The sequence below is a fragment of the Halichoerus grypus genome, chromosome 6, assembly GCF_964656455.1.
Source record: "Halichoerus grypus chromosome 6, mHalGry1.hap1.1, whole genome shotgun sequence".
In the NCBI taxonomy this organism is placed as follows: domain Eukaryota; kingdom Metazoa; phylum Chordata; class Mammalia; order Carnivora; family Phocidae; genus Halichoerus; species Halichoerus grypus.
The window spans coordinates 99,553,775-99,580,606 of record NC_135717.1 but is presented as its reverse complement, the minus strand read 5'-3'; the positions used below and the strand labels follow the sequence as shown (position 1 = coordinate 99,580,606).

The 26,832-nt window shown below is 46.3% G+C and overlaps 2 protein-coding genes across 3 annotated transcripts in view; one reads left to right on the top strand and one right to left on the bottom strand.

The window, feature by feature from the left end:
• Positions 1 to 12,910, bottom strand: part of SSPN (sarcospan) — a 256,373-nt gene extending 243,463 nt beyond the window's left edge. Inside the window, exons 1-2 of one of the 2 annotated variants that reach the window (XM_036080191.2) lie at positions 12,774 to 12,910; positions 9,636 to 9,735 (exon numbers count right to left, since the gene is read on the bottom strand). The gene's annotated coding sequence lies outside the window, so the exon portion shown is untranslated. Of the gene's footprint in view, positions 1 to 3,268; positions 3,348 to 9,635; positions 9,736 to 12,773 lie in introns of those variants that run through there. The other variant, XM_078075796.1, reaches the window with a different exon arrangement.
• Positions 12,911 to 13,000: 90 nt separating this feature from the next.
• Positions 13,001 to 19,843, top strand: BHLHE41 (basic helix-loop-helix family member e41). Its single transcript, XM_036080186.2, has 5 exons — positions 13,001 to 13,520; positions 13,657 to 13,720; positions 14,046 to 14,153; positions 14,480 to 14,591; positions 15,054 to 19,843. The coding sequence occupies exons 1-5, from the start codon at positions 13,126 to 13,128 to the stop codon at positions 16,160 to 16,162; spliced, it is 1,788 nt and encodes a 595-aa protein (XP_035936079.2). The 5' UTR covers positions 13,001 to 13,125; the 3' UTR covers positions 16,163 to 19,843.
• The last annotated feature ends 6,989 nt before the right edge of the window (positions 19,844 to 26,832 follow it).

Genomic DNA, 26,832 nt, shown 5'->3' with positions numbered 1-26,832 from the left:
TACACAGAAAATTGAGGAAATCTTTTTCTAGTATGTGAAAAGTATTACCTGATTTAGTGAAGAAGTTGCTCATATCATTGATGAAGGAGTCAGACTCTAACAACTGCCTTTATTGTTTCAATTTCACCTAGCTCAGCATAAACAAAAATACCCAACATTCATGTCAGAATTATACTTGTGAATTAATTGCAACCGTAGGTTGGCAAGGAATAAAAGAATCTGGCAAAAATCAATAAAAGCATTCAGTGAGAATCAATTGGCTATATGGAATTCATAGGAGTGATGTGTATTTTATCATTATGTTTAAATGGGTGCTGGGTTACACATCCTTTATAATAGTAAAATGTATAATAAACTACACACACACACACACACACACACACACATTTTTCCCAGAGGACCGGTTAAACATTTACCAGTACACTGGCTCATATCCAAACCTGACAGGCATATAATATGATATGCAGTATTAAAATTATTATATTACTATCTATTTATGGGAACTCATTAAATATTCATAGCAAATTCATGATCAGTATTTTAAAATGTTGGTAAGTTATGTCATTTGGGTTCCCATAAAATTAAAATGGATCTGTCAAATATCATAAAACCTAGTGAAGTTGATGGCTATAGTTTTTCTTTATTTGCCTGAATTTATGCTTGATAATTGATACTTTTTTTCTTCCTATAAAGATGCTGAGCATCATAGACACTTTAGGAAAAGAACAAACTAAAAATCTGTCTTGGCTTTCTTAAAAGAATTATCTGCTGGTCAGCTAGTATTTGGACCAGATTAAAACATCTAGGCTTTCACTGTACAATATGACCGCCACTAACCACATGTGCATCTTTAAACTTAAATTAGTTAAAATTAAATAAAATTAGAAATTTAGTGCCTTAATTAAACTAACCACATTTCAAGTGCTCAATAACCACACACGGCTGGTGGCTACCACATTAGAGAGCACCGATTATAAAACTTCTCCATCATCACAAAAAGTTCTGTCAGATAGGACCAATAGAGAATGCCTTCCACATAGAAAATGATTTACAATTATTAACTGAGTGATCAAAATTCACCCTATTCTTTTAAAGTGAAAAGTTAAAGAAATCAAGAATGAATTTTTCAGGAGAAAAGAAACCACCAATAATCGCATACTTGGGTATATTTAGGTATGTAGCATTCACGGAGGGCACTAACATTTCTTGGGCATCTCCTGTGCGTCAGACATACTATTAGTCCCCCTCACAACGGAGAGATAATTTCTTCACTGAATAGGTGAGGACCCTGAGGTTCACACAAGTTCAATACCCTGCCTTTCTCAGTCAGGCAAACAGTGGGTGGCAAAGCTTAGCCTTGTGGGCAGAGTTTCAGATGTTCCTTCTGCACTATGACCCCTCTCTTCTCTAAACAAAGTCATGGATGGCGAACAGAAAGATCCCATTTGTCTTGGGGTATTGGGGAAGCCACTGAGTAGAGGCAGTAAATGCGAGACTGCGGGCACTGGTTCCGCGGGCACAGCGCCCACCTGGAACCCTGACTCCAGCACTTCCTAGCTGCGTGGCATGGACACATTACCCTCCTTTTATGAAGGGCATTATCATGGGACCTAGCTTAAAGGGTCTGGGGGCAAGAAAGGAGTGGGTATTTGTAAAACACTAAAACAGAGCAGAGCATGGCACACAGTAACTGCAATAAAAGTGCTTGCTGTTAGAAGAGATGGCATAGAGAAGAAATAAGTCAATATATCTCCCACAGCCAGGTAACAAAATGTGAAACTTAGTTCATCCATGCCAATCATTTAAAACCTGAAGAAGGCTTTAACTTATGACCGAACACGGGCTGACAGCACTTCCCCCATTCATGCACAAATGTGGAGCTATGGAACCTCTCCGAAGGGCTGTCTGAAGAGTAGGACTTCAAATCAGACGGTTGTGGCTGGTATTGCCTATTTCCAGCTAGCACATGAAACAAAACTGTTATCTCATTAATGGAAAATCACATGGACAGGTTTGGCCCTTGGTTTTATTATTATTCACCTGTAAGTAAAGGATAATTGAAAGCAAAAGGTTTACATCTCAAACTTAAAATATGTTACTTAACCTATCAATTATTTTCCAACCACATTCCATGATACCCACAACTTTGACCAGGCAGCTCAAATCGGGAAAATAAGAGCTTCTGCTTATGGCTTACCTACTAGGCCGTGGGTGCCCTCCATGCATTGTCCCCAACCCCTACAACAACCAGTCAGAAGTAGACACTACTCTCTCTGTGTCACATTTGCAAAAATCGACTCATTAGTAACTTGCCAAAGGTCACACGGCTTTTCCGGGGAAAATGGTATTTGAACCCAGGTCTTCTTCATTTAAATCCAGGGCCCATAGCACTCTGCCACTATAAGCAGGACCATGCAATAAAATAAGAGGTGACAGAAACGTGAGATGTGTCTATTTCACGACCTTCAGTACATCTAAAGCAGAATTTCAAAAATATAATAAAAAACATAGGTTCCAGAAAAATCATTAGCATAGCTATCCAAAATCACAACAGACTCAGAATTTTATCTGCTGGGTCACCCCTGGCAATGCAGGATGGCTGAGCAGGTGTGGATCAGACCCAGGCCTCCTGATGGCTTGCTATCACCAGAGCTATGTTCCGTGAGTGCAGTCTGATTTTGCAACCCCATGATCGGGAAAATCAACACTGCCTGTCTGAATACATGATTAGAAGAATGGGACCTCTGTTTTTGCAAGCATTAAGTGCCAAGAGTACATGCAAAGTTGGTTTGTGGATGAGGATCGAAGTGGTCTTGCCCATGTTTCCAGCCCATCGGTGGCATGACTGACCAACCCAAAGAGAAATTCCCCCACCTCAGCAGGCTCTCATCCCAACCTGGTGTCTGCCTCCTCGCCCCCCCACCGCCCCGCCACCCTGCAACCCCTTCTTGCTCCAGCTCTCTTTTGTCTCTCCTGACCTCTCACTCCTTGTCTCCTCTGTGCCTACCAGTCTGGCATTCTGATAGATTGGCTTCACTGGCTCTCAACCCTCCTACTTTGTTCCACAGTCTGAGGCTTGACTCCTACATCCTGGCACAGGGCTTGTTTCTTTCTGCACTCCTGGTAACCAAGCTCTTTGGCACTGTCCCAGGACCCCCTCCTGTGATCCACTCAGCTTGAGACCCTGTAAATACGGCTTGTTGCTCCGAACTCTGCATCCCCTCCCCACTTCTGGCCTCGGAGGGCCATGCCCTGGATGTCACCTCACCGATGCATGGTCTCTGGAGCACCTGTGGAATTCAGCTGGCACGGCTCCAGGCCCCACAGTCTCTCCGCCCTGCTAATGCACACTGGGAGAGGCAGTACAATTCTGAGAGTGAGAAACGCCAGCGTACCACGGCCATTAGGAAGCACACTGGCAGAGTTCACTGCCGGCTGGGCACAGAACATGTCCACCCTGGCACAGTGACCAACAGCGGTTCCAGAGGGCTACCCCCAACAGAACTGCCCGCCACTCCACTAGAGACCCTGCCGGGCTCCTGGGCCTCCTGCTACATCAGGAGCACTTTATGATCCCTCATGTTGTCTACTTCCTAGTCTTTGCATGCCTAGTAAGGCCAAGAAATTCACAGCGCCCCGAGTGGAGTGAGGGTGCTCCTGCCCATAAGAGCCACATTAATATAGGAAAGTCCTAGTGGGGGGAAGGGACGGCAGGAGCCAACACTAGATCCCCACCTCCAGCAGGCCTGAGGACTCCTCAAATGCTCTGTGGCTGGGTTATGACTTGTCCTGCAAGCCTTTTCTGGAACAAGCCTTCGGTTCAAAGATGATTTGGTGGCGCACCTGCAGGAGTCGTTCAAGAAACAGTTGAGCGTCTGCTCTGAGCTTCGTGCTGTCCTGGGCAATGGAGACACTGCGGTCACCAACTCAGGTGCCTGTCCCCGGGGGGCTCACAAACTCGTGGGGGATGCAGATACTGGAAAGTCTTAGGAGTCTTTCCAACAATATAAATGTCATAAAAGAGAAGGATAAAGTACAGAGGAGCTCACAGAAGGAGACAAATCTGCTCTAGGAACTCAGAGAAAGCTTCCTGGGGAAAGTGATACTTCTGATGGCATTTGAAGGATTAGCAGGTGGAAGGGGGTTGAATGGGGTTGGAGAAGCGGGGAGAAAAGCATTCCAATCAGCTGGAACCACATGAGGGAAGGGGCTGAAAGAGTGGAGTATGCTGAAAAAAGAAAAACTGAAAGAAGGCTGGTATGTTGGGTTATAGAAAGAAAGAAAAATGAGAGGTGAGACTGAAGATACAGGCGGGGACCTGTCTCTGGGGCCACGGAAGAGTTTTTTTTATTTAGCCCCATGGGAATGGGAAACAAAGGGTTTTGGTCAAGGGAATGACATGCACAGAAAGATGGCTCTGCTCCTCACCCAGCAGTGAATTAGGTGTGGTGGAGGGAGAAGGTGGGCGTACACAGTGGGTATGGAGTGTGAGCTGCCAGCTGTCAACACCAGCCCCGCCGCCTTCTACCCCCGGCTCTTGTCCCAGGTCAGCAACTTGGGAAGGCCGTTTTCCCCTGGCCCTCGCCCGCAGGGTTCCAGCTTAGACTGTGCCCATAAGAAGCCCCCGTGCATGATGTGGGAAGTGGAAAAGACACACCATACTCCTTCAGTGGCAGCTGTGTGTGGATGTGAGGTTTACAGAGGCTTCCAGGCAAGCTCCTGCAAGTCGGCCTCTTCGGCAAGGCAGGCAGCTGAGCTTGATGGCATCCAGCGTTCCCTGAAGCTTCTGACTGTCAACGTTTCTCGGAGGTCAGCAGCAGTTTTTCCGCAGTCTTGATTACCCCAGCTTTTGTATCCAAAGGTTATGCCCGCTTCTAATCCCTCTGTTAAGTCCCTCCTGCCTGAGATATCTAAAGTGGTTTCCGTTTCCCTTACTAAACCCTAGCTGCTAGGCAGTTAAGTTCTCGCAGTATTTGGGTGTGAGATTAGGTGGGGCTTGGTCTAGAGTGTAGGCACTGAGGACGGCGGGGGGGGGGGGGGGGAAGGATGGATTCAATGTGTATTTAAGAAGTGGAATCTATAGGACATCGTTATTAATTAAATGGGGGGAGTGAGGGAGATGGAGGGATCAAAAATGACCACTAAGTTTCTTTTTCTAAGGTCAGGCAGTCCTGCTAAACTTGCCATCTGGTCCATAGAGCTGAAAGGGATGCGGACGTCGGGCCGCCCCAAACAGCCAGCCTGGCCTGGCCCCTTTCCAGATTGAAGAGCCGAGGCCAAGAAATGAACTAAGGAAGCTGGCAGGATGATGGTGGAGAGATGTGCCCTTTTGCAGGATGTGAAAATCTATACCCTGGAGGTTATGAGCCACTGTAATGAGTTGTCATCTTTTCCAAAACTGCTCTAGCCTGCTCTGGAGCAGACGAACTTAGTTAAGCCAAGCTGTGTCCAAATTTCAACCTGGGGCAATGAGCAAGCTAACTGGGGTCAGGGGTGAGGGGTGAGGGCCTGGGATGGAGCAGAAGCTTCTTACCAGAGACACCAGAGGGTGTGAAGCACCAAGGAGGAAAACCAAATGTTCATCCACAGGGTGAAGTTTAGATTCAATTACCAAAGAGAGAAAGTTCAAACCCTAAGCCACACGGGGAGAAGGTCACAATACGTGTCATAGGAGCTGACAGAATCACAGACAGCAGATCAAGAGCATATAACGTGAAGCTGTATATACTTGCAGAGGATGCTGTTGAAGAGGCATTCCCACCAGTATCAGGGAGGCAGGCCAAACTGGGGGAGGGTAATGATGGTCTAGACAGCGTACGGGAGCAGGGCAGACAGCATTCTCCTCGCCCTTCTCTCCATCCAGGAATGTTTTGATTACAGGAGAACAAGGCTTACCCATAAGCTGAGGTCACTGACTATACTTTCTGGAATGATTTATAAAGTGCATTAGTAGAGAAGCACAGCTGTAAGTGCATCTCACATGCACCAAAGCGGAGGTTACTAAGTACTGCCTTTGGAACATGCAGAGGCTTTAGGATAACTACTCGGGTTTCTTCAGTGATCTCTCCCCTTTAACAAAGTGTGATCTATTAGATCGTAAGGTCACTGAAGACGAGGTTCGACACTGAATCCCTAATGCCCATCCCAGCTCACAGCCTCTATCAGCACGATAGATATTCCAGTGGACTAACCACAATTCTCACCCACATGTCTGTGGGGGGATCTACCCAGAATTCCAACTCACATGTCAGGACACCACCGCACAGGCTCAAGAATGCCTCATCCCACCATCTTCCTCATCTCTCAACTACTCTATCCAGCCTCCGGCGGTGGCTCCCATGACCTAGAGGGGCTTCACCAAGGAAGGTAGAAGGCTGGGCTGGGTGGGGGGTGGATCCCCTCCAGGGTTGAGAGGAGAAGATGCCTGTTTGAATCCTAGACTCCAGCTAGTGACAACACCCAGCAGCATACCTTAGGTTCCCTGTTGCCTGGCTTCGCTATTTACTACATGGCAATGACAAGTTACCTAAAGTCTCTAAACTTGAGTTTTTCCATCTACAAAGTGGAGTTGATGGTGCCTAGATCCAAGAGTTGAGAGAACTAAATAAGGTCTGTAGGACAACTGCCTGAATACCTGTGCACACTAACATGCCCCAGAGATGCCTTCTCTTACAGGGTTCACTTCTCCATTCCAGCCTCAGAGACTGGCCCCTCGCCTCCCCTGCTACTGCACTCACCTCCCTCTCCTCTCCTCCTTCATCTACTTAAGAACCCAAGTCAATCACAAAGCTCTGCTAATCTTCTGACCCTGAGGCCATTGTGGCCTCCTCCTGTGTGGCTCAAAGTAGATGAAGAGCAAAGTCCTAGCTACAAGCAGGTGGACACTATCGGAGAGCGCATTTCTGCGGGGAGTTGCTTTCTTCAACCCAAATGCCAGGGGCAGAAGGCAGAGCTATGCAGACAGAACAACCAGAGGACAGATGCCGCTACATAAAAAGAAGACAATCATTTCCCAGAAAACATGCAGCTGCAGTTTGCGTTCTACGGGAAGAAGAGCAAACCCTGTTAAATTCCCTCCCTAAGCAGATTTCTGTAATTATTAGCACTTAAGAATACAGATGTTAAGGAGCTTGTGCTTAAGGAGCTAGTTAAGTTTGGGCAATTGCAGATGGAAAGACTGAAAATTTTCTGAAATTGGTATTAAATACCCTCATACAATAAAGGGACGCTGCCAACACATATGGCATAGAAGAGAAAGAAGACCCACTGATGAAAAAAAGAAGAGGACCTGAACAAGCCATTTCCTTTAGTCAGACCACCACAGAGATGGCTAGTGCCAACCCAATATCCATTCTCTGCTCCCTTTGTACTAAAAGAACCCCTACATTATTGGAGAACCTCAACTAGAAAACTGTACTTCTACATAGATGTAAGCAGAAGTTATTGGGTGAAAATTATAAGAAAAGTTATTGGGTGGAAATTATAAGAAAAGCTCAGACGCAGCTCTTAACTGATACATCTAGCCTAGATTTCCATCAGTTTCCTTGTCAATGAGGATTATAAGTTAATATCAGAACCATATTACTTTTTTGGATAATTAGATACGAATTCTTGCTTTAAGTTAGCTGTCGAATAAATTATACCAATAGTTCTAAGTGTAGATTAAATCCTCCTTAGCTAATCTTTTTGTTGCCTTTATAAAGTACCAGACTCTGTTAGCAGATGGCTCTCTGCACTGGGCAGACACCATCTGAAATCACTATCCAAGGACCATGCCTATAACGGGCAGGTGAGATAAATGGTTGTCTAGTACTTCTTATTCCTAGTTGTGTTTCACAATGCATAAACATGTATCTCTTTGAAAACTTTCTACAGATCTTCATCAGCAGTAACAAGGGGGGAAAAAGGAGTCCAAAGACCCCATCTTCATGCAGCTTCTCTGGATTCCACTATCCAGCTAGTCCAGGAGAATCCAGAGAGAGGTAGGGATCACTTTGTGGAAATCCTTATGGGCTTTCACGTGCTCCACACTCTACTTTTCTGGGTTCAATCAGAATTTTAAGCACATGGGCACCCAGAGAGACCAGGCAGATACTTAAGGAGAGGAGAGCCAGGGAGATCCCCCTTATAGTTGTCTCTCTCCTAGTTGTCTTTTGTATGTGATCACTCTAGGAATTTGAAGCATATATTAAATTCAGGATAACCTGCATGAGTGTTTTTGATAATCACATAAATACAAAAACACAAAGGTTTCAGCAGTGATAAAATTCATTTCCTCTACTTCCTCTTACCTGCTCCTTGGTGCTATGTAAAGACAAGTAAGTGCATAAACGTCTTGAGCAGTGTTAACATAAATATAAAACGTGATTCATTTGTATGTTTACAACCACAGACACATTAATTGGTAGTCTACAGAAAGACTTCAGTTCTTTTACAAATTAAACAGAGACACTTGTGTTGTTCCTGCTAATTTGCTGAGTATGGAACTGCAAAACCCAACCTTCTATTCTGGGATTTTAAATCTGGTACCTTCACAAAATAGCATTATCAATATTGAGAAGTTATATTTGGCTTCTGGAGAGTAGCACTGGGGCTTCCCTCCCTTCTAAGATCCTTGCATCAGGTGGCTTCTTTCTGTGTTATGCCTGACAACACTAACGTTTCTCTGCTGAAAGCAGTGTGCATGCCCCGAGAAAGGACTCCAGGGGAAGTTTTAATTTACCCCTAATCTATCATCCCACTCTACCTCCAACCCCACCCCCCGACCCCCGCCGCCTTCATTTTAGCATTAACCGTAAACTTTTTACTTCAGATTTTTATGAACTCTGCTTCGTGGGATCCCTTTCCCTTTTTGATGTAAAACGATGTAGAGTAACTGTAAATTTTCTGTCCACCACCCAAAACAGAGGTGATTAAGAAAGACATCTGCCCCTCTAACAGGGTATTTTCACAGCAGTACGGGCAAGAAGATTCACACCCTCGGGCAGCTCTGGGGTCTTTAAGGCTATTAGAGATGTGCGTGCGCTTAGTTTGAATCGGACTGGGAATCCCAAAACACCCTAGTCACCTCCCCAGAGAGTGGTACGGCTTGCAGAACCCTAGAGGCAGAAAACCTCTCTTCTCTATGGAAACTTTAATCCTCTCAGGAGAGTTCAGTTTCTGCTGGAAATCCAAGACTTTGCAAGCAAACAGGATAAGACCTTCCAAAGTCACAAGGTGAATATAATGAGCGTAGCGCTCAGAATACTTACGTGGGGGTGGGGGGAGGGGGTGGGAACTGGAATAAGTGTTCCCTTTCATTAGCGTCTCTATAGGTAGTGATTTCCCTACTTAACCAAAGAAAAGCAATGGAAGCAGTTTCCCCCTCACCTATTAAAAGGAGAAAGATGGGTATCTTTAATTGAAAGCAAGCCATCACAAAATTCTCTAATTATAGGCTCAAAGGGGTTTCAAGCTCATGTTGTATCTCCTTCGCTTTCAGCAGGACAGCATTAAACCTTCCTAAAAAGATAAGACTCAACCTATTTTTAAACATACCCAAAGAGTGCATTCTAGTCTTCTGTTCCTTTGTTAGACAGGGGAGTTTTTTTTCCCCTTTCTAACCTCACCACAGGTGAACTTTTGCTATTACTAACCTGAAGTCTTCACATTAGAGTTCGGCTTGGTTTGCTCAGTGGAAATGGTGAACAGCTGGTCAACGTTAGCCTTTTCTACACTGTACTTCCATGTGTCCATCTGTATGAAATTATAACAATTAATTAGGAGATTTGGGTTTAAATCAATAAATTTGGAGCTAGATGCCAATGGAATCACTCACTGACAAAAGACTGCCCCCATTCTTTCTCTCATTCTTTCTCTGCCATCTATTCCAATGCTAACATATCTCCGTTTCCCACCTCTCTTCCAACAATGCCCCCACACACACATACACACTACAACAAATGTGCACACTGACACTGGTAAATTGCTTAAAACACCTGTGTTTTTAAAACACAGCTACTTAACATTCAGACCTTGGCTCTATTACCCCACCACCAAGGGGTATTAATAGTTAAGAGCACAGACTCTGGAGCCCACTGTCTGTGCTTAAATCCTGGCTCTGGGAGCATAGGCACATTTATTTCTATCTCCCAACATACCTATTTTGTCAACTGTAGAATGGAGGCAATAATAGGATCTACCTTATAAGGTTGTGGAAAAGATTAATGAGTTCATACCAAAAAGGCCCCTAAAGTGGTTTTCTGGTTCTCTAATTGCAAATGCTATATAATTGTTAGCTATTGTCATACCCTCCTTGCAGCAAAAGGACATTAGAAAGCATTAAACTATGCCCGATATTCCAGAAGGCAAGAGTTTGAGAAAAGGAGTAGGACTCAGGTTTTAAAGGAAGTGGATAAGCAAGAAGAGTTATCCAGGTGAACAATGAAAGAAAAAAGACAAAAAGCAAAGAAGGATAAAAGTAAAAACGAAAGAGGAAGAACAAAAGCAGACCTTTCATGGGGAAAAGGTAGAAAGAGGAAAACATAGGGGAAAAGAAGAAAAGAAAAAGAAAAATTAGTAAAAAGATGGGCATGGAAAGGAAAGAAGAAAAGGAGGACTGAGAATCACAAAGGAAACCAAAAAATTAGAAATGACTCCATCCGCAGTTTGGGCTGGGCTTCAGAAAGAGAAAGGACTGGAAGAGAAAACAAAAATGTCGGCATGGTAGGGAAGCTTGGGATAGGATGACGAGATCCAAGTAATAACACAAAAGGCTTCATTTGCAGCCACAGGCCTCTCCGTCTTCCAATGATGAGAAGTGTACATCCAACATTAACACACCCATGATCCACTAGTCTTCTTTCCCTTTCCCTCCTCTTCTAAACTGCTTTAGAGTTGGCCCCAGAATTAGGCCCTAAGGCTGGCCCTAGTCAGATGTCTGCCTTGTGTCTTGTCTGCTCTACCGACAAGACCAAGATGAAGTGATCCAGACTTTCCTCTTTTCACTAAATATTCTATCTATCCTTTTCAAGGGAACATTTAGCTGTGGAGCAAACACTTATACCCTCGTCCTACTTCGAACATTCACAAACCTATAAGGGGAGGTTTCACCTTAAAGGCATCCTCCTCCTCCCCCTCTTTCGGGTCAATTTAGAAGAAGCAGAGAGTACTGCAGGCATATGCCACTTGTAGGGCATCAAAGTGCCCTCCCCACTAAAGAGAAATAACCACCCAATGACTTGGAAACAAGAGAGAGGTTGAATAGAGGTTTAAAATCAAATCAGTATTTAAAAATTACTTCTTCTAAGTATTTTCCTTAAACGGCCTGTTTGGTGCAAACTACGTCCCCGTATTTGAGGAAGTCGAGAGACCTTCAAGGGCCCTCTCCCGAGACGAAGTGGACGGACCGCGAGCGTCTCCTCTTGCCGGGGTGAGCCTGGGCCGCCGCCGCCGCCGCCGCCGCCGCCGCGGGAGTCACGAAGCCAGACGCGGCGCGTCTCCGCCCAGGACTCGGGAGACTGCAGCAGCGCGCGCCGCGGCCGCGGCCCGGGCGGCTCCTGGAGGCTGGGAGGAGACGCGACTCCCGCAGACACGTGACCTCCTCCCAGCCGCCGCTTCCCGCGACCCAGATCCGTCCCCGGAACCCGCGCTGTGCGGGGCGGGCCGGGGTGGGGGGGGGGGACACGTAGCGACGGCCCCAGTCCCTGCTGCGCCCCTGTGCGTGTTCCTTCGGCGTACTTCTCCCCTTGGTTCATGCGCCGCTGGCAATAAGGAAGGTTTCGGGGATAACCCAGGAGAATTGAACCTTACTCTTGCTGCAGGAAGGAAAAACCTTTGATTTTTATATCTATCTACTTATATAAGAGAAATCAACATATATTCTCTCCTTTCCTCCCCCAGCAGAGCCGAGTGGCGGCAGCAGCGGGGCGGGAGCCCTGGGAGTCCCGCAGGACGAGATTCCCCACCCACCCACCTACCCCCCCGGCCTCCAAGGCCCCTGGTCGCCCGCTGCGTCGGGCGGTGTGGGCAGTGCGCATCTCTGGGCACCTCTTGGTAACTCTCGCTAGCAGTGAGTCATGCTCCCGGGATGGCTCTGGGGAAAGATAACCCGGCTCGTGCTGGCTGGCGCTTCCCCGCGCCGAGCGCCGCTGCTACAGGGCGAGCGCGCGCGCGCACGGGTTCCCCGCGCAGTGATGTGGCAGCAGCGGCAGGTCGGATCACGTTGCTGGCCCTGTGCTGGTACCCGTTTGAGACAGGATTAAGGAGGGAGGCTTTGGAGGTGCCAGCGGTAGTAAACGTGGGCTCTGCACACTCCCGGCGTCGCTTATCACACCGCGGGGGGCGGGGGGGTTGGTGGGGGGGGAGAACCACGCAGCAGCACCCGAGGCGATGAGGGGCGACGGAGTTTAGCTAGCGAGTGATAATGCTGCATTGCTTTTCCGCTGTAGCCCCTCTTGTGCCACCCCCTCCTCCCCCCTCCCTCCTGCCGCGTTCCTCTGGGAGCACCAGAGGCCCCAATCGTCGTCATCTGTTTCTGTGATTAGTGGCACCGCAATTCCGGCTGCTGCGGGAAGTTTGGGTGGCTCAGGGACACCGTGTCGCCGAAAGACACTTGGATTGCGACATTCTGACCCAGTGACTACATTTTCATTTATTTTAAATCCTTCAGGGAGCGGATTTCAAGTTGCCCCATTAAGGGGCAACCTCCAACCGGGGCCAAGGGGTCCCCCCAGGCCACTGAGCGATGAGCAAACAAGTCTCCAAATGTTCCTTCGGGACTGAAGTTTACCCACCGTGAATTCTCTCTTTCCTTTCTCTGGTCCAAACCACCAGTGCAGTCGGTGGCGAAGCAAAAAGCCACGTTCACGTTCCTGCACCGTAATGACGGACGAACTGAGGGAGTAGCATTTCCGAGCCGAGGAAGCCCGGGCTGCCCCGCACCCCCGGCGCCTCCTCCCCCTCCCCCAGCTGACTGCAACGCCTTTGGGAAGATGAATAGCTTGGCCGAAGTTGTTTTTCCTTTCCGGTGGCCCTGATCAGGTGTCCCCGCCCCCTCCTGCCTTTCGCCTTCCCTCACAGCCTGCTCCCGACACCCCCTCCTGGCCCGGCCCCTCCTCCCCCGCCCCCCTCCGGGCTGGACCGCGGATGGTACGTTCCGCACGTGAGCTGGGTGCTGGTCTGGCCGGCGACGCGCGTGCCCTGTGGCCAAACACTGCCCGGAGTGAGAGCAAACTACCAGCGCAGTGGGGCCGGCGCGAGTGTGCGTGCGTGTGTGTGCGTGTGTGCGAGAGAGCGAGCGCGGTGGGAGGGGGGGGGAACCAACTGCTTCACACTTTCAACACTGCACTGAAGAAGGGAGAGAGAGAGAGAGAGACTGGAGACGCACGGATACCCCCAAGATCTCCCAAAGCTATCGTCCCACAGATTATAGAACAGAACCCCAAAAATCGAAACAGAGGAAACGGACAGCGGTTGAACATGGACGAAGGAATTCCTCATTTGCAAGAGAGACAGTTACTGGAACATAGAGATTTTATAGGGTAAGGTGCACGCACCCTTGCGAATATCTGTCTAGGCTTCAGAGTGATTTTTTTTCTTCTCCAGAAAGTGGTATGGAGCGGGCAAGGGCAGTGCCCCTCCCCGAATGGGTGCCTGATGCTGATTTCTGTTTTGCAGACTGGACTATTCCTCTTTGTATATGTGTAAGCCCAAAAGGAGCATGAAGCGAGACGATAGCAAGGTAAGTGTAAGTTTCCGATGTTCCCCATAACCTGCCTGGATAGTTAATTAGGGTCATTGATTTCACAGCGAAGCTCTGCCCGCAAATATATTCCAGCCCTTGAGCTTCCCCAACTGTGAATTTTAAGTGGTTTGCTGGATACTCTCAGGGGGAGATTAAACATCACACCTGAATTCAAATTGCATTTCAGAACAGTCCAGAGGAAAAGGTTTCTTGGGCATAGTTTATCACATAATATGGGGGGTTTTCTGAGGGGGGGTTATTGATTTATCCAATAAATGTGTAGCTTATTGTTTTCTTTCTTCCATGATTGTCGTATATTAAGGATACCTACAAATTACCGCACAGATTAATAGAAAAGAAAAGAAGAGATCGAATTAATGAATGCATTGCTCAGCTGAAAGATTTACTGCCTGAACATCTGAAGTTAACAGTAAGATGCACATTTTCATTCTTTGCTGCTCTCCAAGGGCGTGTTAATAGCTTGGTACTACTCCCAGAGATATAAGAATAAATGTAAATATCATATGCCTTACAACTTGTGCTGTAGTGTAGAGTTTCCCACAAACTCAAGAGTAGGTGCTCACAACTGAAGGCAAGAAATCATGTATAACCCGTCTTCTGGAAAGCTCAAGAAGTATAGGAATAGCACTTCTTTCAGAATGTTTGCTTAAGTTGCTGTGCTGAGTGGAGAGCCAATCAAGCCAAATGTGTGTTTTTAAGTAACCAAGTGCCCCCTTCTCTTTTGCACCACTGCAGACTCTGGGGCATCTGGAGAAAGCGGTAGTCTTGGAATTAACTTTGAAACATTTAAAAGCTTTAACAGCCTTAACCGAGCAGCAGCATCAGAAGATAATTGCTTTACAGAATGGTAAGTCAGTTCAGGGAGGCCAACCCACCCTGATGAAGCTGGGCAGCCCACAGAGGGGCAGTGTTTAGGACTCTGCACCCACCCCCTTCCTTGGGCCCACGGGCTCACTCTCATTTGTTAAATTGCTTATACTTTCCCTTCATTGGAAAGTGCCCATTTCCCGAAGCATCCCAGAGGCTTTCAGCAGCTCAGAGGAATCAGATTTTTATTTAAAGTGGCGGTTGCGCTCTCCACTTTGGTTTTTCAGCTGGGAGTAGGGCGCCCCCCTGCTCCCCACCCCCGCCACCACCCCCCACCCCCTCACCCCGGCAACCGGTGGATTATATCACCCGAATACAGAGGAAAAACCGAGATCACTTTAGTCAATGTAGGGCCCACGTGATAAGCAGATGTTTTAACGTCGGTATTTTTCTTCTTGCCTCCATTCCTCTGCCCCCACCCCCACCCCCTTCCTCATCCTAGGGGAGCGATCTCTGAAATCGCCCATTCAGTCCGACTTGGATGCGTTCCACTCGGGATTTCAAACATGCGCCAAAGAAGTCTTGCAATACCTCTCCCGGTTTGAGAGCTGGACGCCCAGAGAGCAGCGGTGTGTCCAGCTGATCAACCACTTGCACGCCGTGGCCACCCAGTTCTTGCCCACCCCCCAGCTGTTGACTCAACAGGTCCCTCTGAGCAAAGGCACCGGCGCGCCCTCGGCCGCCGCCCCAGGGTCCGCGGCCGCCCCCTGCCTGGAGCGCGCCGGGCAGAAGCTTGAGCCCCTCGCCCACTGCGTGCCGGTCATCCAGCGGACTCAGCCCAGCGCCGAGCTCGCCGCCGAGAACGACACGGACACCGACAGCGGCTACGGCGGCGAGGCCGAGGCGAGGCCGGACCGCGAGAAGGGCAAAGGCTCCGGGGCGGGCCGCGTCACCATCAAGCAGGAGCCCCCCGGGGAGGATTCGCCGGCGCCCAAGAGGATGAAGCTGGATTCCCGCGGCGGCGGCGGCGGCCTGGGGGGCGGCGCGGCGGCGGCGGCGGCCGCGCTCCTGGGGCCGGACCCGGCCGCCGCGGCAGCGCTGCTGAGACCCGACGCGGCCCTGCTCAGCTCGCTGGTGGCGTTCGGCGGAGGCGGGGGCGCGCCCTTCGCGCAGCCCGCCGCCGCCGCGGCCGCCGCGGCCCCCTTCTGCCTGCCCTTCTACTTCCTCTCGCCTTCGGCGGCCGCCGCCTACGTGCAGCCCTTCCTGGACAAGAGCGGCCTGGAGAAGTACCTGTACCCGGCGGCGGCCGCCGCCCCGTTCCCACTGCTGTACCCCGGCATCCCCGCGCCGGCGGCCGCCGCCGCAGCCGCCGCCGCAGCCGCCGCCGCCGCTGCCTTCCCCTGCCTGTCCTCGGTGTTGTCGCCCCCTCCCGAGAAGGCCAGCGCCGCCGCCGCGACCCTCTTGCCGCACGAGGTGGCGCCCCCTGGGGCGCTGCACCCCCCGCACCCGCACGGCCGCACCCACCTGTCCTTCGCCGGCGCCCGCGAGCCCGGGAACCCGGAGAGCCCTGCTCAGGAAGATCCCTCGCAGCCAGGAAAGGAAACCCACTGAATCTTCGCCCCCTTTCTTAGACAGGACGAGGGTTCACGCGGAATAATAATATTAATAAGTTAAAACACCCTTAACGTTTTTAAGGGAGGAAGTGTAATAGATGCACGACAGGCTTTTAAAACAACACAGGTGTTTCGTGTACATTTGGAGTTCCTGTTTTGCTCATCCCTCACCACCCCACCCTCCGCACACTAACGTCCCTTTCTTCCCCCACCAGCTCTAAAAGAACCTCTGCGATATTGATACTTTCTTCTTTAAAAAATTCGCCCAAATAAGTTTTGCCTTCCTTTAGGCCATGTTCCATTATCTTTTAAAATACAGAACCTAATTCTGGAGGAAGAAGGGTCTGCTCTGTGGGTGAGCTGACTGAACCAAGGTAGGGGAAAGGTGGCCGAGGAGTTGACCTCCAACAGCCAGCAGGTAGTTATTATCTGCCTGTCGCAGAGCTGTCCCACCGGCTTCAGGAGGCTTTCCACAACCAGAATGAGGATCTTTTAGAATTGAATTTACTCTTCAGTATTTTATAATGTTCAGCTTTTTTTAAAGGCATATATTTTTCAAAGAGGAAGAAGTGAAAATGCAGTCACTTACGTTGCAACCTATTCTGAAGTGGTTTGAATGGTATCCCTTAGTAACTTGCTCTTGTTTAAAGAGACTCGGAGTTGGGCCGTTGTCAGAACTGAGTCAGGGAAGGAGATGGATGAGGAAGGCCAGAATCATTCTTGGTACACTTACTAGCACTTTATGGAGAAATTGACCGTGAATCAATTGACGTGTCTTAATTTCATTCATATATATAGTACTATATATATATATAGTACATCTATTCCCACCTTGTCATTATTTAATTCACCATATTCCTAAGTTTTTATAATCTTGCTGTAAAAAAGGAATGCGCACTGAACTTAAAAACAAAGAAAACAAATCCACAATGATTTATCCTATATTCTGTTAAATAACAAAAGGGGAGGAAAGCATTAAACTGGTCAGTTTTGGTTGGAAAAGCTGTAAAGATGTGGAATGAAGCCCTGTGAGGCCTTCCTATCTCCAAGTCTATGTATTTTCTGGAGACCAAACCAGATACCAGATAATCACAAAGAAAGCTTTTTTAATAAGGCTTAAACCAAGACCTTGTCTAGATATTTTTAGTTTGTTGCCAAGGTAGCACTGTGAGAAATCTCACTTGAATGTTATGTAAGGGGTGAGACACAACAGTCTGACTATAAGCGAAGAAAATATCTGGGTCTTTTAGTCAGTTTGGTGCATTTGCCGCTGCTGTTGCTTTGTTTGCCTCAAACGCTGTGTTTAAACAACGTTAAATCGTAGCCTACAAGGTGGCTCTTATGTACATAGTTGTTAATACATCCGATTAATGATGTCTGACATGCTATTTTTGTAGGGAGAGACTATGTGCTAATGATATTTTGAGTTAAAATATCTTTTGGGGAGGATTTGCTGAAAGTTGCACTTTTGTTACAATGCTTATGCTTGGTACAAGCTTATGCTGTCTTAAATTATTTAAAAAAATAAATAAATACTGTCTGCAAGAAACCAGCTGGTTTAGAAAATTTTAGTATGTGAAGATAAATGAGAAATTATCTTTATATTCTAGTATTTTCAGCCCTCCATAAATTCTATTACCTAAATATTGCCACACTATTTTGTGATTTTAAAATTCTTACTAAGGAATAAAAACTTTAATATACGATATGAGATTGTCTACTAATTAAAAAGACATAATGCTCAATTAGTTTTAAGGTATCTATGAACTTAGGGATGAAAGTTATTAACGTTCTCAGATGTACTTTGTCATTGGCTTGATATCACACGTTTCCAGTTTCTTACAAGCCTCCAAGCTCTGGCCGTGTCTACCTACTTGTTTCCAATGTATCTCAATGAAAAGTGCAAAAGAAAACCCTACCAATCACTTGCGTGGTCTGTTTATGTTAGACCAAATTTACTAATGTTTTTGACTGATGAATTTTTCACTTCTCATCTTGACTCCAGATAGACTTTTGTATGGTCTGGCATTTCTCCTTCACTGGGTCCAGTATAAATACAGTGCCACTTAGGGGTGCTTAACTTCTCCTTATATTTTTAGCTCCTTAACCTTTATAAAAAGAATTCTCTTGTGGGACTTAATCATGGAATTCAAGGAAAAGAAAGAATTAGTTGTAGACTTTTCTCAGATTCATAACCAAATTTGTGATCCGATATGTGAAGGATTGTCAATTTTTAGTTTCAATAACGTTCTTCACAAACCCCTTGATTTTTGAAAGGTGTTGAAATAATAGTCAAAATTTATGAGACGTAGAAAAAGTGCTCCCTCTGCTGACTTACTGCAACCAAACTACAAGTCCTAGAATGTGGAGCCAAAGGAACCTCAGAGATCAGTTTGTCCAGCCCCCTGCATTTTATAATATGAAGCCCAGAGATATCATATATCCTCCTAACATCAGATAAACAGCTACCCGGAGCCAGCACAAAAGGCCAGATCTACTGTCTCCCCCAGTCAGTAAACTACCTCCCACTGCAGCATCTTCAACCACATAAACTGAATTTGATTGGGCAGCATTCATGAAACGTCATAAATAAAGCACAAGAACAAAGGAAATAAAAATTACCATTAGAAAACTATGTAGGATTTTTGAGCATTGTAATGTACTGAACTTAGAAAAATATTGTCTAAATCAGAATAATGGGAAAAAGTAGTATCTTAAATATTTTGAGCTACATTTTAATGCCATATTGTAATAATATTAGTTTCACAACCAAAAAAGATTCAAAGTAAATCAGAGAACCATAAATGTTTTAGCATTTGTATAATTTGGTATAATAAAGTAAAAAACCTTAGGGTGGGGCCAGATTTTACAGGTCAGTTATTTAGTCCAAATGCCTATATACTTACATAGTAATAAGATAAAGTTAGTGAGAACAGAACTGCAAAATAATATTTTCTATGTGGCATCTGAAAATTGTTATTTTGGTAATTGATTATGTCATGAATTAAAACACTGGAGTAATGACTCCAGTATTGATTCACTAAGGATGGTCCTATACCTGCAGTGGTGAAATTTTAACCAAAATGTGTTGTAATATATGTGATTTTTCAACTTAAGACAAATATGAATCGTGGGTTAGTGCTGCTTTTATACATATAGTATATGTGTAGTATTATGCCACTTGATTTTGCATACATATATTTCTCAGCAAACGTTATATTGAGTTGATAAGTGGCCTTTTCTGCACAAAGAGCTAAGGCACTAGAAACTACATTTTTAATAGCTATTTAAAGTATGACTGGAGTTTTAGTTCCTATCATGGTGAAAACTATTTTTCATTTAGTTCTCTGTTATTGGCCATGCAGGCCATAAGTCTGGTTATTGCTCATCATCTGAGATTTGTTCAAAAGTAGGTAAAAGAAGCCTCAGCCTATTTCTGAATATGTCACAGGTCAATTTTGAAGCTCTCCATGGAAGGTGATTGCCAGTTCTGAGATCCTTAGAAAACAAGGCTGGGCAAACATACTAAGGCCTTTAGATAGAAATGAACAGAGCCCTCATGAACCGATCAAGGCCATTATAATGCCGAAAGCTGGCTGTACTATTGTGATAATAGTCTTTTACTTCAGATGGCAATCTGATGTTTTTCATTAAACAAAAATTCTTAATCTCAGATCAATACCCATTGTTCTGTGTTGCTTTACATCAGCTCAAAATGGATATACAGTGTAGGCTAAAGTCCAGTGGAAGTCCTAGTTTTTCATAGAATTTACTAGAAGATTTACACAGAAAATTATCACACATTTCCTGTGACAGGATGAGATTTATACTGAAAAACATGTTCAGCGTGTACTTTAAAAATAGGCTCCTAGAAAGGAGTTGGACAGTTGTCTTATAATTGGGTTGCTTGCACTAGTTCAGTGATTCAGTATTGGAAACTCCAAACAAATGTAAAACTATAACTTTTTTTAAAAAGTTGATATTTTAAAATTCTGAATTCAGTGATGCCCAAGTTATCTGGCCTCAGGGAATGATATGTGCCCCACGAAACAATGATTCAGAAAACTGAAGCTTCTATGTTCAAGTGCCAATATTGTTTATCTTTTCTTTTTTTCCTTACATTCTTTTAGTGGAAAGCTTACCAAAATATTACACGTGTCCTCTAAAGTGTCTTACACATGTCCTAGAAATAAATACCCTCTCCGTAGTTATCTATTCTCAATAAATCAGGGTCAACACGATAAACATCACTTTTGCACTATGCATTCATCTGGCATCTGCGCTAAATTATTTTTGAGTTCTTATATCTGCTTTTTATAGGTTTTTCAGTATTTTTACTCTTGATCAGGCTGCCGGATGTCACTTCTTGATGTGTCAGAGTGCCTGCCTCCAACTCTTATCTAATTTGCTATCTCTGACTTACTGTGGCCTGGGAAACCATTTAACCAAAACCACACCCATTTGAAATGTGTCTAAAATTAGAATAAATAGGCTCTAACAGAAGTACCTGAGGGGCACTTTGCTAAATTGTGTGAGGTCGTAGAATCAGTAACATGTTTCTCCCACAACCTTTTTTTTCTTCATTTCTTTTACTTTGCACATTCTCAGCAATGTTCCCTATCAGAACACTTATTCAAAAGCCCTCAGATAGTTTATATATTTTTTGATCATCTCATTACATAAAAAAGCAGCTTTCTAATGGCTTTATTCCACAACTAACCACAAAATACAGACATTTCCACAACCGAAACAAATTATTTTATTTGATCAACACTTCTTTCTCCCAGATTGATAGGAATAGGTGAACAAGGGCCATTATGTGAAAACTGATACAGCATTTTGATTCATGGATGACCCTGGCCGTGCTTCTGGTGTATAATTTCTTCCACTTCTGAGTTTTGGAAATATTGGGTGGCAGGTCCAGCCAAACCATTCTGGAGAACTGGGAGGGAGGTATGTAGGTCCAGATGCTGCCTCTGAATTTAGACACACCCATCAGAAAGCTTCCGGTAAGAGGTTTCAGACTCCCTACTGATTGTAACACACGCCTTTTCTCTGTGAGCCTATAAAGTCAACAAACAGTGGGTATGGGGATACAGGTATGGGTTTTGCTGTGATAGTGCTGGATAACCAAAGATTAATCATCTCTGAAGATCTCAAAGTCTAGTGGGGGTGACACCCACACCAAAATAAATTACAATGCAACATACTAAGGGCTATACAAAGGTGAATACAATACTAGGGGGTGAGGGGTGCTACCTTCATCTGCCCGGGTCAGAGGCCTAGAGTTGTAGCTGGGTTTCACAGAATAAACAAGGGAAGGAGTCCATGGGGCCATCTCCAAGGAGAAGGTTCTGATATACTCTGGTCCTGTGCTGAGCACCAGGAGTTTAATTGGCTATATTTGACTAATGTCTGAGCACTGATTTCCTGATTTCTCAGTCTCTTTAGAACTTGACAGCTGTATGATGGCTCTCACCATCATCTCCTCCTGGGAACCTGAACCATGAGCTGGGACTGAGGGGTCATGGTGTTTCCTACTGCAAAGGCCAGCATTTATAGCATGATAATTTCTAATGCAGAAGGTGAGGAGAGGGGCTAGAACCTCACAAGGAGTTTGATCTCACCTCAACCATCTATCTGTCTTACAGAAGAAACTAAGGGTGATTTCTTTCCCTTCAAGAAAAGGCATGATGGGGCACCTGGGTGGCTCAGTCGTTAAGCGTCTGCCTTCGGCTCAGGTCATGATCCCAGGGTCCTGGGATCGAGCCCCGCATCCAGCTCCCTGCTCTGCAGGAAGCCTGCTTCTCCTTCTCCCACTCCCCTGCTTATGTTCCCTCTCTCGCTGTGTCTCTCTCAGTCAAATAAATAAATAAAATCTTTAAAAAAAAAAAAAAAAAGAAAAGGCATGATGATCCAAGTTCTTCACTTAGTACCTAAAGGGGAAATGAGAGAGAGAGCAGTTCTAGAGGGAAACAAGGAATCCTAAGGTCTATTTATTAAAACCTCCAGGAGGAAGCTGAAGCAAGCAACTAGTCCAAGGTCACGTAGCTGAGTAAGCAGCAGAATCAGGACTGGAACCAGATTTTTTAGTTCTGAGTCCACTGCTCTTTATGTTATTACCCCATAACAATAACAATGAGGAGGGGACAGTCTGACCTTTGCTCATGACATGAGTTGAGCTCAACCCTGTGAGATCCTAAGAGGCAGAGTATGTGTTGTTGGTGGAGAAAGGAAAGATTGTCGGGTAATGGTTTGCTTTCTAAAACATGGCATAGAGCATGCAATAATTGAAGATACAGAAATTCTGGAGACACAATATTCAAGGTCCCCTACAAAGAACCGTACAATTCTGCTGTTTACTCAATTTGGAGACACCCAGAAATGTGCCCTCTTTTGTTTGGAAGTCCCCACATGATCTGGTGAGCTCTCCACCTCTGCCTCTACCCCTCCTACCTATGTGGCTCTGGTTGAACTCTAAAGACGCTCCATGAAAGAAGCAATCAAAGCAAACTATGAATCTGGACAGAAGGAACATTTAGAATTGAGGAAGTAGGAAAGAGGGCGATTTGCTACAGTTTTTACATGGGATATTTTTAGGGTGCTGTAAACTTTAGCTACAGTTTCAATTTGAAGTCTTTTACATATTGGTGTGCACATGTGTATACCTAGAATATCAAATGCTTCACAACTTAAGTATTGAGTATCCACCGCATAGCCTTGTAATAAACTTTGCTTCCATATGAGGCTTTGCAGGTTCAGCATCGTGTTTAGAAAATTAGTTTTCACAATGGAACTTCAACCTGCATCCAATTCCTGTAGACCTCAGTTACTTAGGGAGTCAGAAAATATCCTGTAACACCACATTTTAAAGACACCGGCTTCTCTATGATACCTTAAGCAGGGCTTGGTTTTCGAGTATATATTATGTTGAACAAGGCTCATCTGCATAGCTGTACTGTAGCTAGCCGGCTGATCCTCATGTGACCGAACAGGTGAAGAAACCTGACTATATGCCCGCACCCCTGGAGAGCTCTGCAGACGCAAGTGGGCACGATGATGGATCTATTTCTGAGCTCTGTGTTTGAAACGTACTCATTTAAAAACTGGTAAACCGACTCTAGCTCCTTAGTTCGCCACACGAGCGCTGCTTGGTGGAGAATTAAAGCAGGGGGGAATAATGTCATCAGCCTTGAGATCTTCAAGGAGCTCTAGCATTGGAAAGAGAGAAGCATTCTTAGGTTGCCTAGCGATAAATCTGCGGATGATATCATTCTCCCGGAGGCCGGCCTCCCCCTCCGGTCCCCTCCCGGCCGCCTTCCCTCCCCACCCTCCCTTCCCCCTCCCACGCCGGGGTTCAAAGTACAGCCGCACGGGGTGAGGGAGCCGGAGCCGGACGCGGCGCTGTCACGTGCGCCCGCACATGCCCGGGCGCACGCTGCGCGGCACGTGAGAGGGGGCGGGGCGGGGGCGGGGAGACGCCCGCTTGCTGCTTTCCGCGCGTGCGCACTAGCCCCCACGCCCGCCGCCCCCCTCTTGCAGACGCGGGCGACCCCGGAGCTGGAGGCCTGCGGGTCCGGTGAAGGATTGCAGGGCCGAGGGCGCCGCGGCCGGGTGGGGTTGAGGACGCGCCCTCCCAACAGCTGCGACACAGTCTTCCCTGCTGAGTCCTAGCGGGCCAGCCCTAGGTAGTCATTCCTCCCAAATTAAAGCTGGCTCGGACTCCGGGCTCCTCGAACCATTCTGACACAGCAGTTTCCGAGCTGCCCTCCTGGGCGCGGGTTAGAGGAAGGTCGACAGCCTCCCGGGGAGGGCCTTGGGGCGGGGACTTCAAGCCTGGGCTGGCCGCGGCCGGGGGAAGTGAAGTGCCGGGCGCGGGGGCGGGGGTTGGGGGGAAGGAAGGTGGCGGACACACCCGGCCGCGCCGGGACTAGAGCCAGACCGCGTCCTGCCCTGGTTCCCGGGCCACGTCTTGCTGGAGAAACCCCGGGCGGTCGGTGGGACTGGGGAGAGTGCTAGACCAGATATCTGGGCAAACCAGGCTGGTGGAGGCATTGCATCTTTCGTTGGTCTGTTTTGCAAATTGAATTCCCACTGATTAAGCGCTAGGGGATTTAGTTAATTGTGATAAAATACATTGGGACTTTCCGTGCAGGGTGTACAGTAAAAAAAGTGATTTTGTGGCACCAGTGGTGCGGTAAAGTGCATGGTGCGGTGAAGTGAAGGAAATTAATGTAGTCAGGGGCTGAGGGATGGCTTTTCTTTTTAAGTTATATTCTACAAAAAGTGATTAAATCGCACACTTCCACTTTTCGAAGTGTTCGCGTTGATTTTGTAAAACTTCTAGAAACATGCATGTTTATAAATAATCTAAAATGAGTAGCGTGGAGGAATTTGGACTTCAGGATGCCCTTTAGATAACCGAGAATACCCAGCAGTGTAACAAAAGTAGGGAAGCACCACTGCCTCCTGCAAATATGGTTTTGGTCTTGTGATGGAAAGCGATCTCCGGCGTTGCCAGTAATATTTGGACAGGTCAGGTGCCAGTATTTGCAAAGACATCATAGAAAGGTTGTGTACTGTCCAGTGTAAAGGGCACAGTCAGTGCCACCCTGGAGACAGACTGCTGTAAGCTAAGAGACGTTCACAAAGCACAAGACGAATTCATTGTTTGTTGCTGGCCTTTTAATGATAGGTATGCATAATGTCCGAGACGGCATAGTTAATAATATCCTGAAAGTTGAAAAAGCAAAGATAGACTTCAAACATGCACTCAACAAATTTATACTGAGCTCTTACTATGTGCCAGGCATTGGGGATACGGCAGTGATCCATATTGACAAATTCATCACCCATTATGGTGCTCAAAACTCGTGATCAGTATCCCTCTGCACTGGATTTTTTTTTTTTTTTAACTTGGCACTTACGAAAAATGCCAGGTGAAAGTAATAAATCTCTAGTCCCATCAATGCGCACACCCTCTTTCCTATCCCTTTTCCCCTTCCCTCACCCCCTGGATCCACACTTGTCTGGTCTTCCAAGAGGGCAAGCTTGATCCTTACCAGAATATTTGTACTTGCTCGTCAATCTGCCTGCAACACTCAGCCCTAGATGTTTGGATAGCTGATTCCAAACCCCCCCAATTCCCACCTTTTTATAGATGTCTGCTCAAATGCCACTTTTTGAGAGAGGCCCTCACTGAGCAGCCCAAAGACCTTATATAAAATACTAGTTCCCCCCATCATTCTTTATTTTGACTATTTTTTTTTCACAGCACATATCACCCCTGACATAGTGTGTGTGTATATGTACACACACACATACACACACACACATAATTTGCTTACTGCTTGTCTGACTCACCAGGATGAACAGGGACTTTGCTCATTGCTGTTTGTCCAATGCCAAGAATGGTACCTGGCTGGAAATAAGTAAATATTTATTTGTCTTTTATAAAGAAACGTGTATCAATTCTCAATAAATATTAGCTGGATGAATGAATGAACATCTCTGGCAAGCACTTTAGCTTGATCATCTCACCAAAGGTCACAGCACAGTCCCTCTCAAAGTGTCCTTTTCCATATTATGAATCCATTTCCTCAACACTTCCTAAGCACCTGCTATATTCCGGGTACTGCATGACATGGAGATGTCAGCAAGTGGTAAGAAGTCAAAGGCAGTTAGCAGCCCATACTTGCAAATGGGAAAAGACTTAGAGTGGTTTGATTGAATTTTATTGTCACAATAAAATTATATGATATTAAAGCATTAATTGAGTCCCCCTAACAAGAGAGTTAATATCAATTTCATCTTATTCTAAATGATTGCAACTTATTACGTTAAAAACATTATTTACTTAAATACCTCCTTTGAAATTAAAAAATATTCTGATTATTTCTCCAACCCCTGAGTTAAAGAGAACAAGCTGCAATAGCCCTGTAGAAGGAGCAAGTTTCAAAACAGGTTGTATGTCAGCTCTCAGATGGCTCCTGACCCCGCGTAGAACTGAGTGAGACCCTCCGAATTCCACCTGTGATGGAATACACAGCATATGTGACCAGGGCTTGAAGCTCCCAGACGCTTCAGCTCTTCACTGGCTCTGCCAGGTGAGGTAACCTTTGTCCCCTGGTGAATGAGCTTCTTCCAGGCAAGAGGCAGCAGCATCATTATCAGGGTATGCTCAGTACCAAGCACAATACCTGGCACTCAGTAAGCACTCAATAAATGGCTGTTGAAATCCAAACCGTCCTCTCCATTCCCACAATCATTGTCCTAGTTTCAAGCATTATCATCTCTCACCTGCATTATTGCAAGAATCTGCTGAGTGGCCTTTGTCCAGTCTTCCTTTCCCCAAGCGCCCGCCACACTGCCAGCACAATCGTGTACTAAAGAGTCGCCAGGGACTCCCCATGACAGGAAACAGGCATGAAGGCTTAAACCTTCCCTTTTCAGGGGGACCTGGGTGGCTCAGTCGTTAGGCGTCTGCCTTCAGCTCAGGTCGTGATCCCGGGGTCCTGGGATCGAGCCCTGCATCGGGCTCCTTGCTCAGGGGGAAGCCGGCTTCTGCCACTCCCCCTGCTTGTGTTCCCACTGTCAGTGTCTCTCTCTCTCTGTCAAATAAACAAAATCTTTAAAAAAAAAAAAAAAACCTTCCCTTTTCGTTTCACC

Excerpts from the sequence above, each read along its gene's own strand:
- BHLHE41 (XM_036080186.2), top strand. The coding sequence starts at position 13,126 with ATGGTACGTTCCGCACGTGAGCTGGGTGCTGGTCTGGCCGGCGACGCG. Across the intron at positions 13,521-13,656 it reads GAACATAGAGATTTTATAGG|ACTGGACTATTCCTCTTTGT; the intron begins GTAAGGTGCACG and ends TCTGTTTTGCAG. Across the intron at positions 13,721-14,045 it reads TGAAGCGAGACGATAGCAAG|GATACCTACAAATTACCGCA; the intron begins GTAAGTGTAAGT and ends TCGTATATTAAG.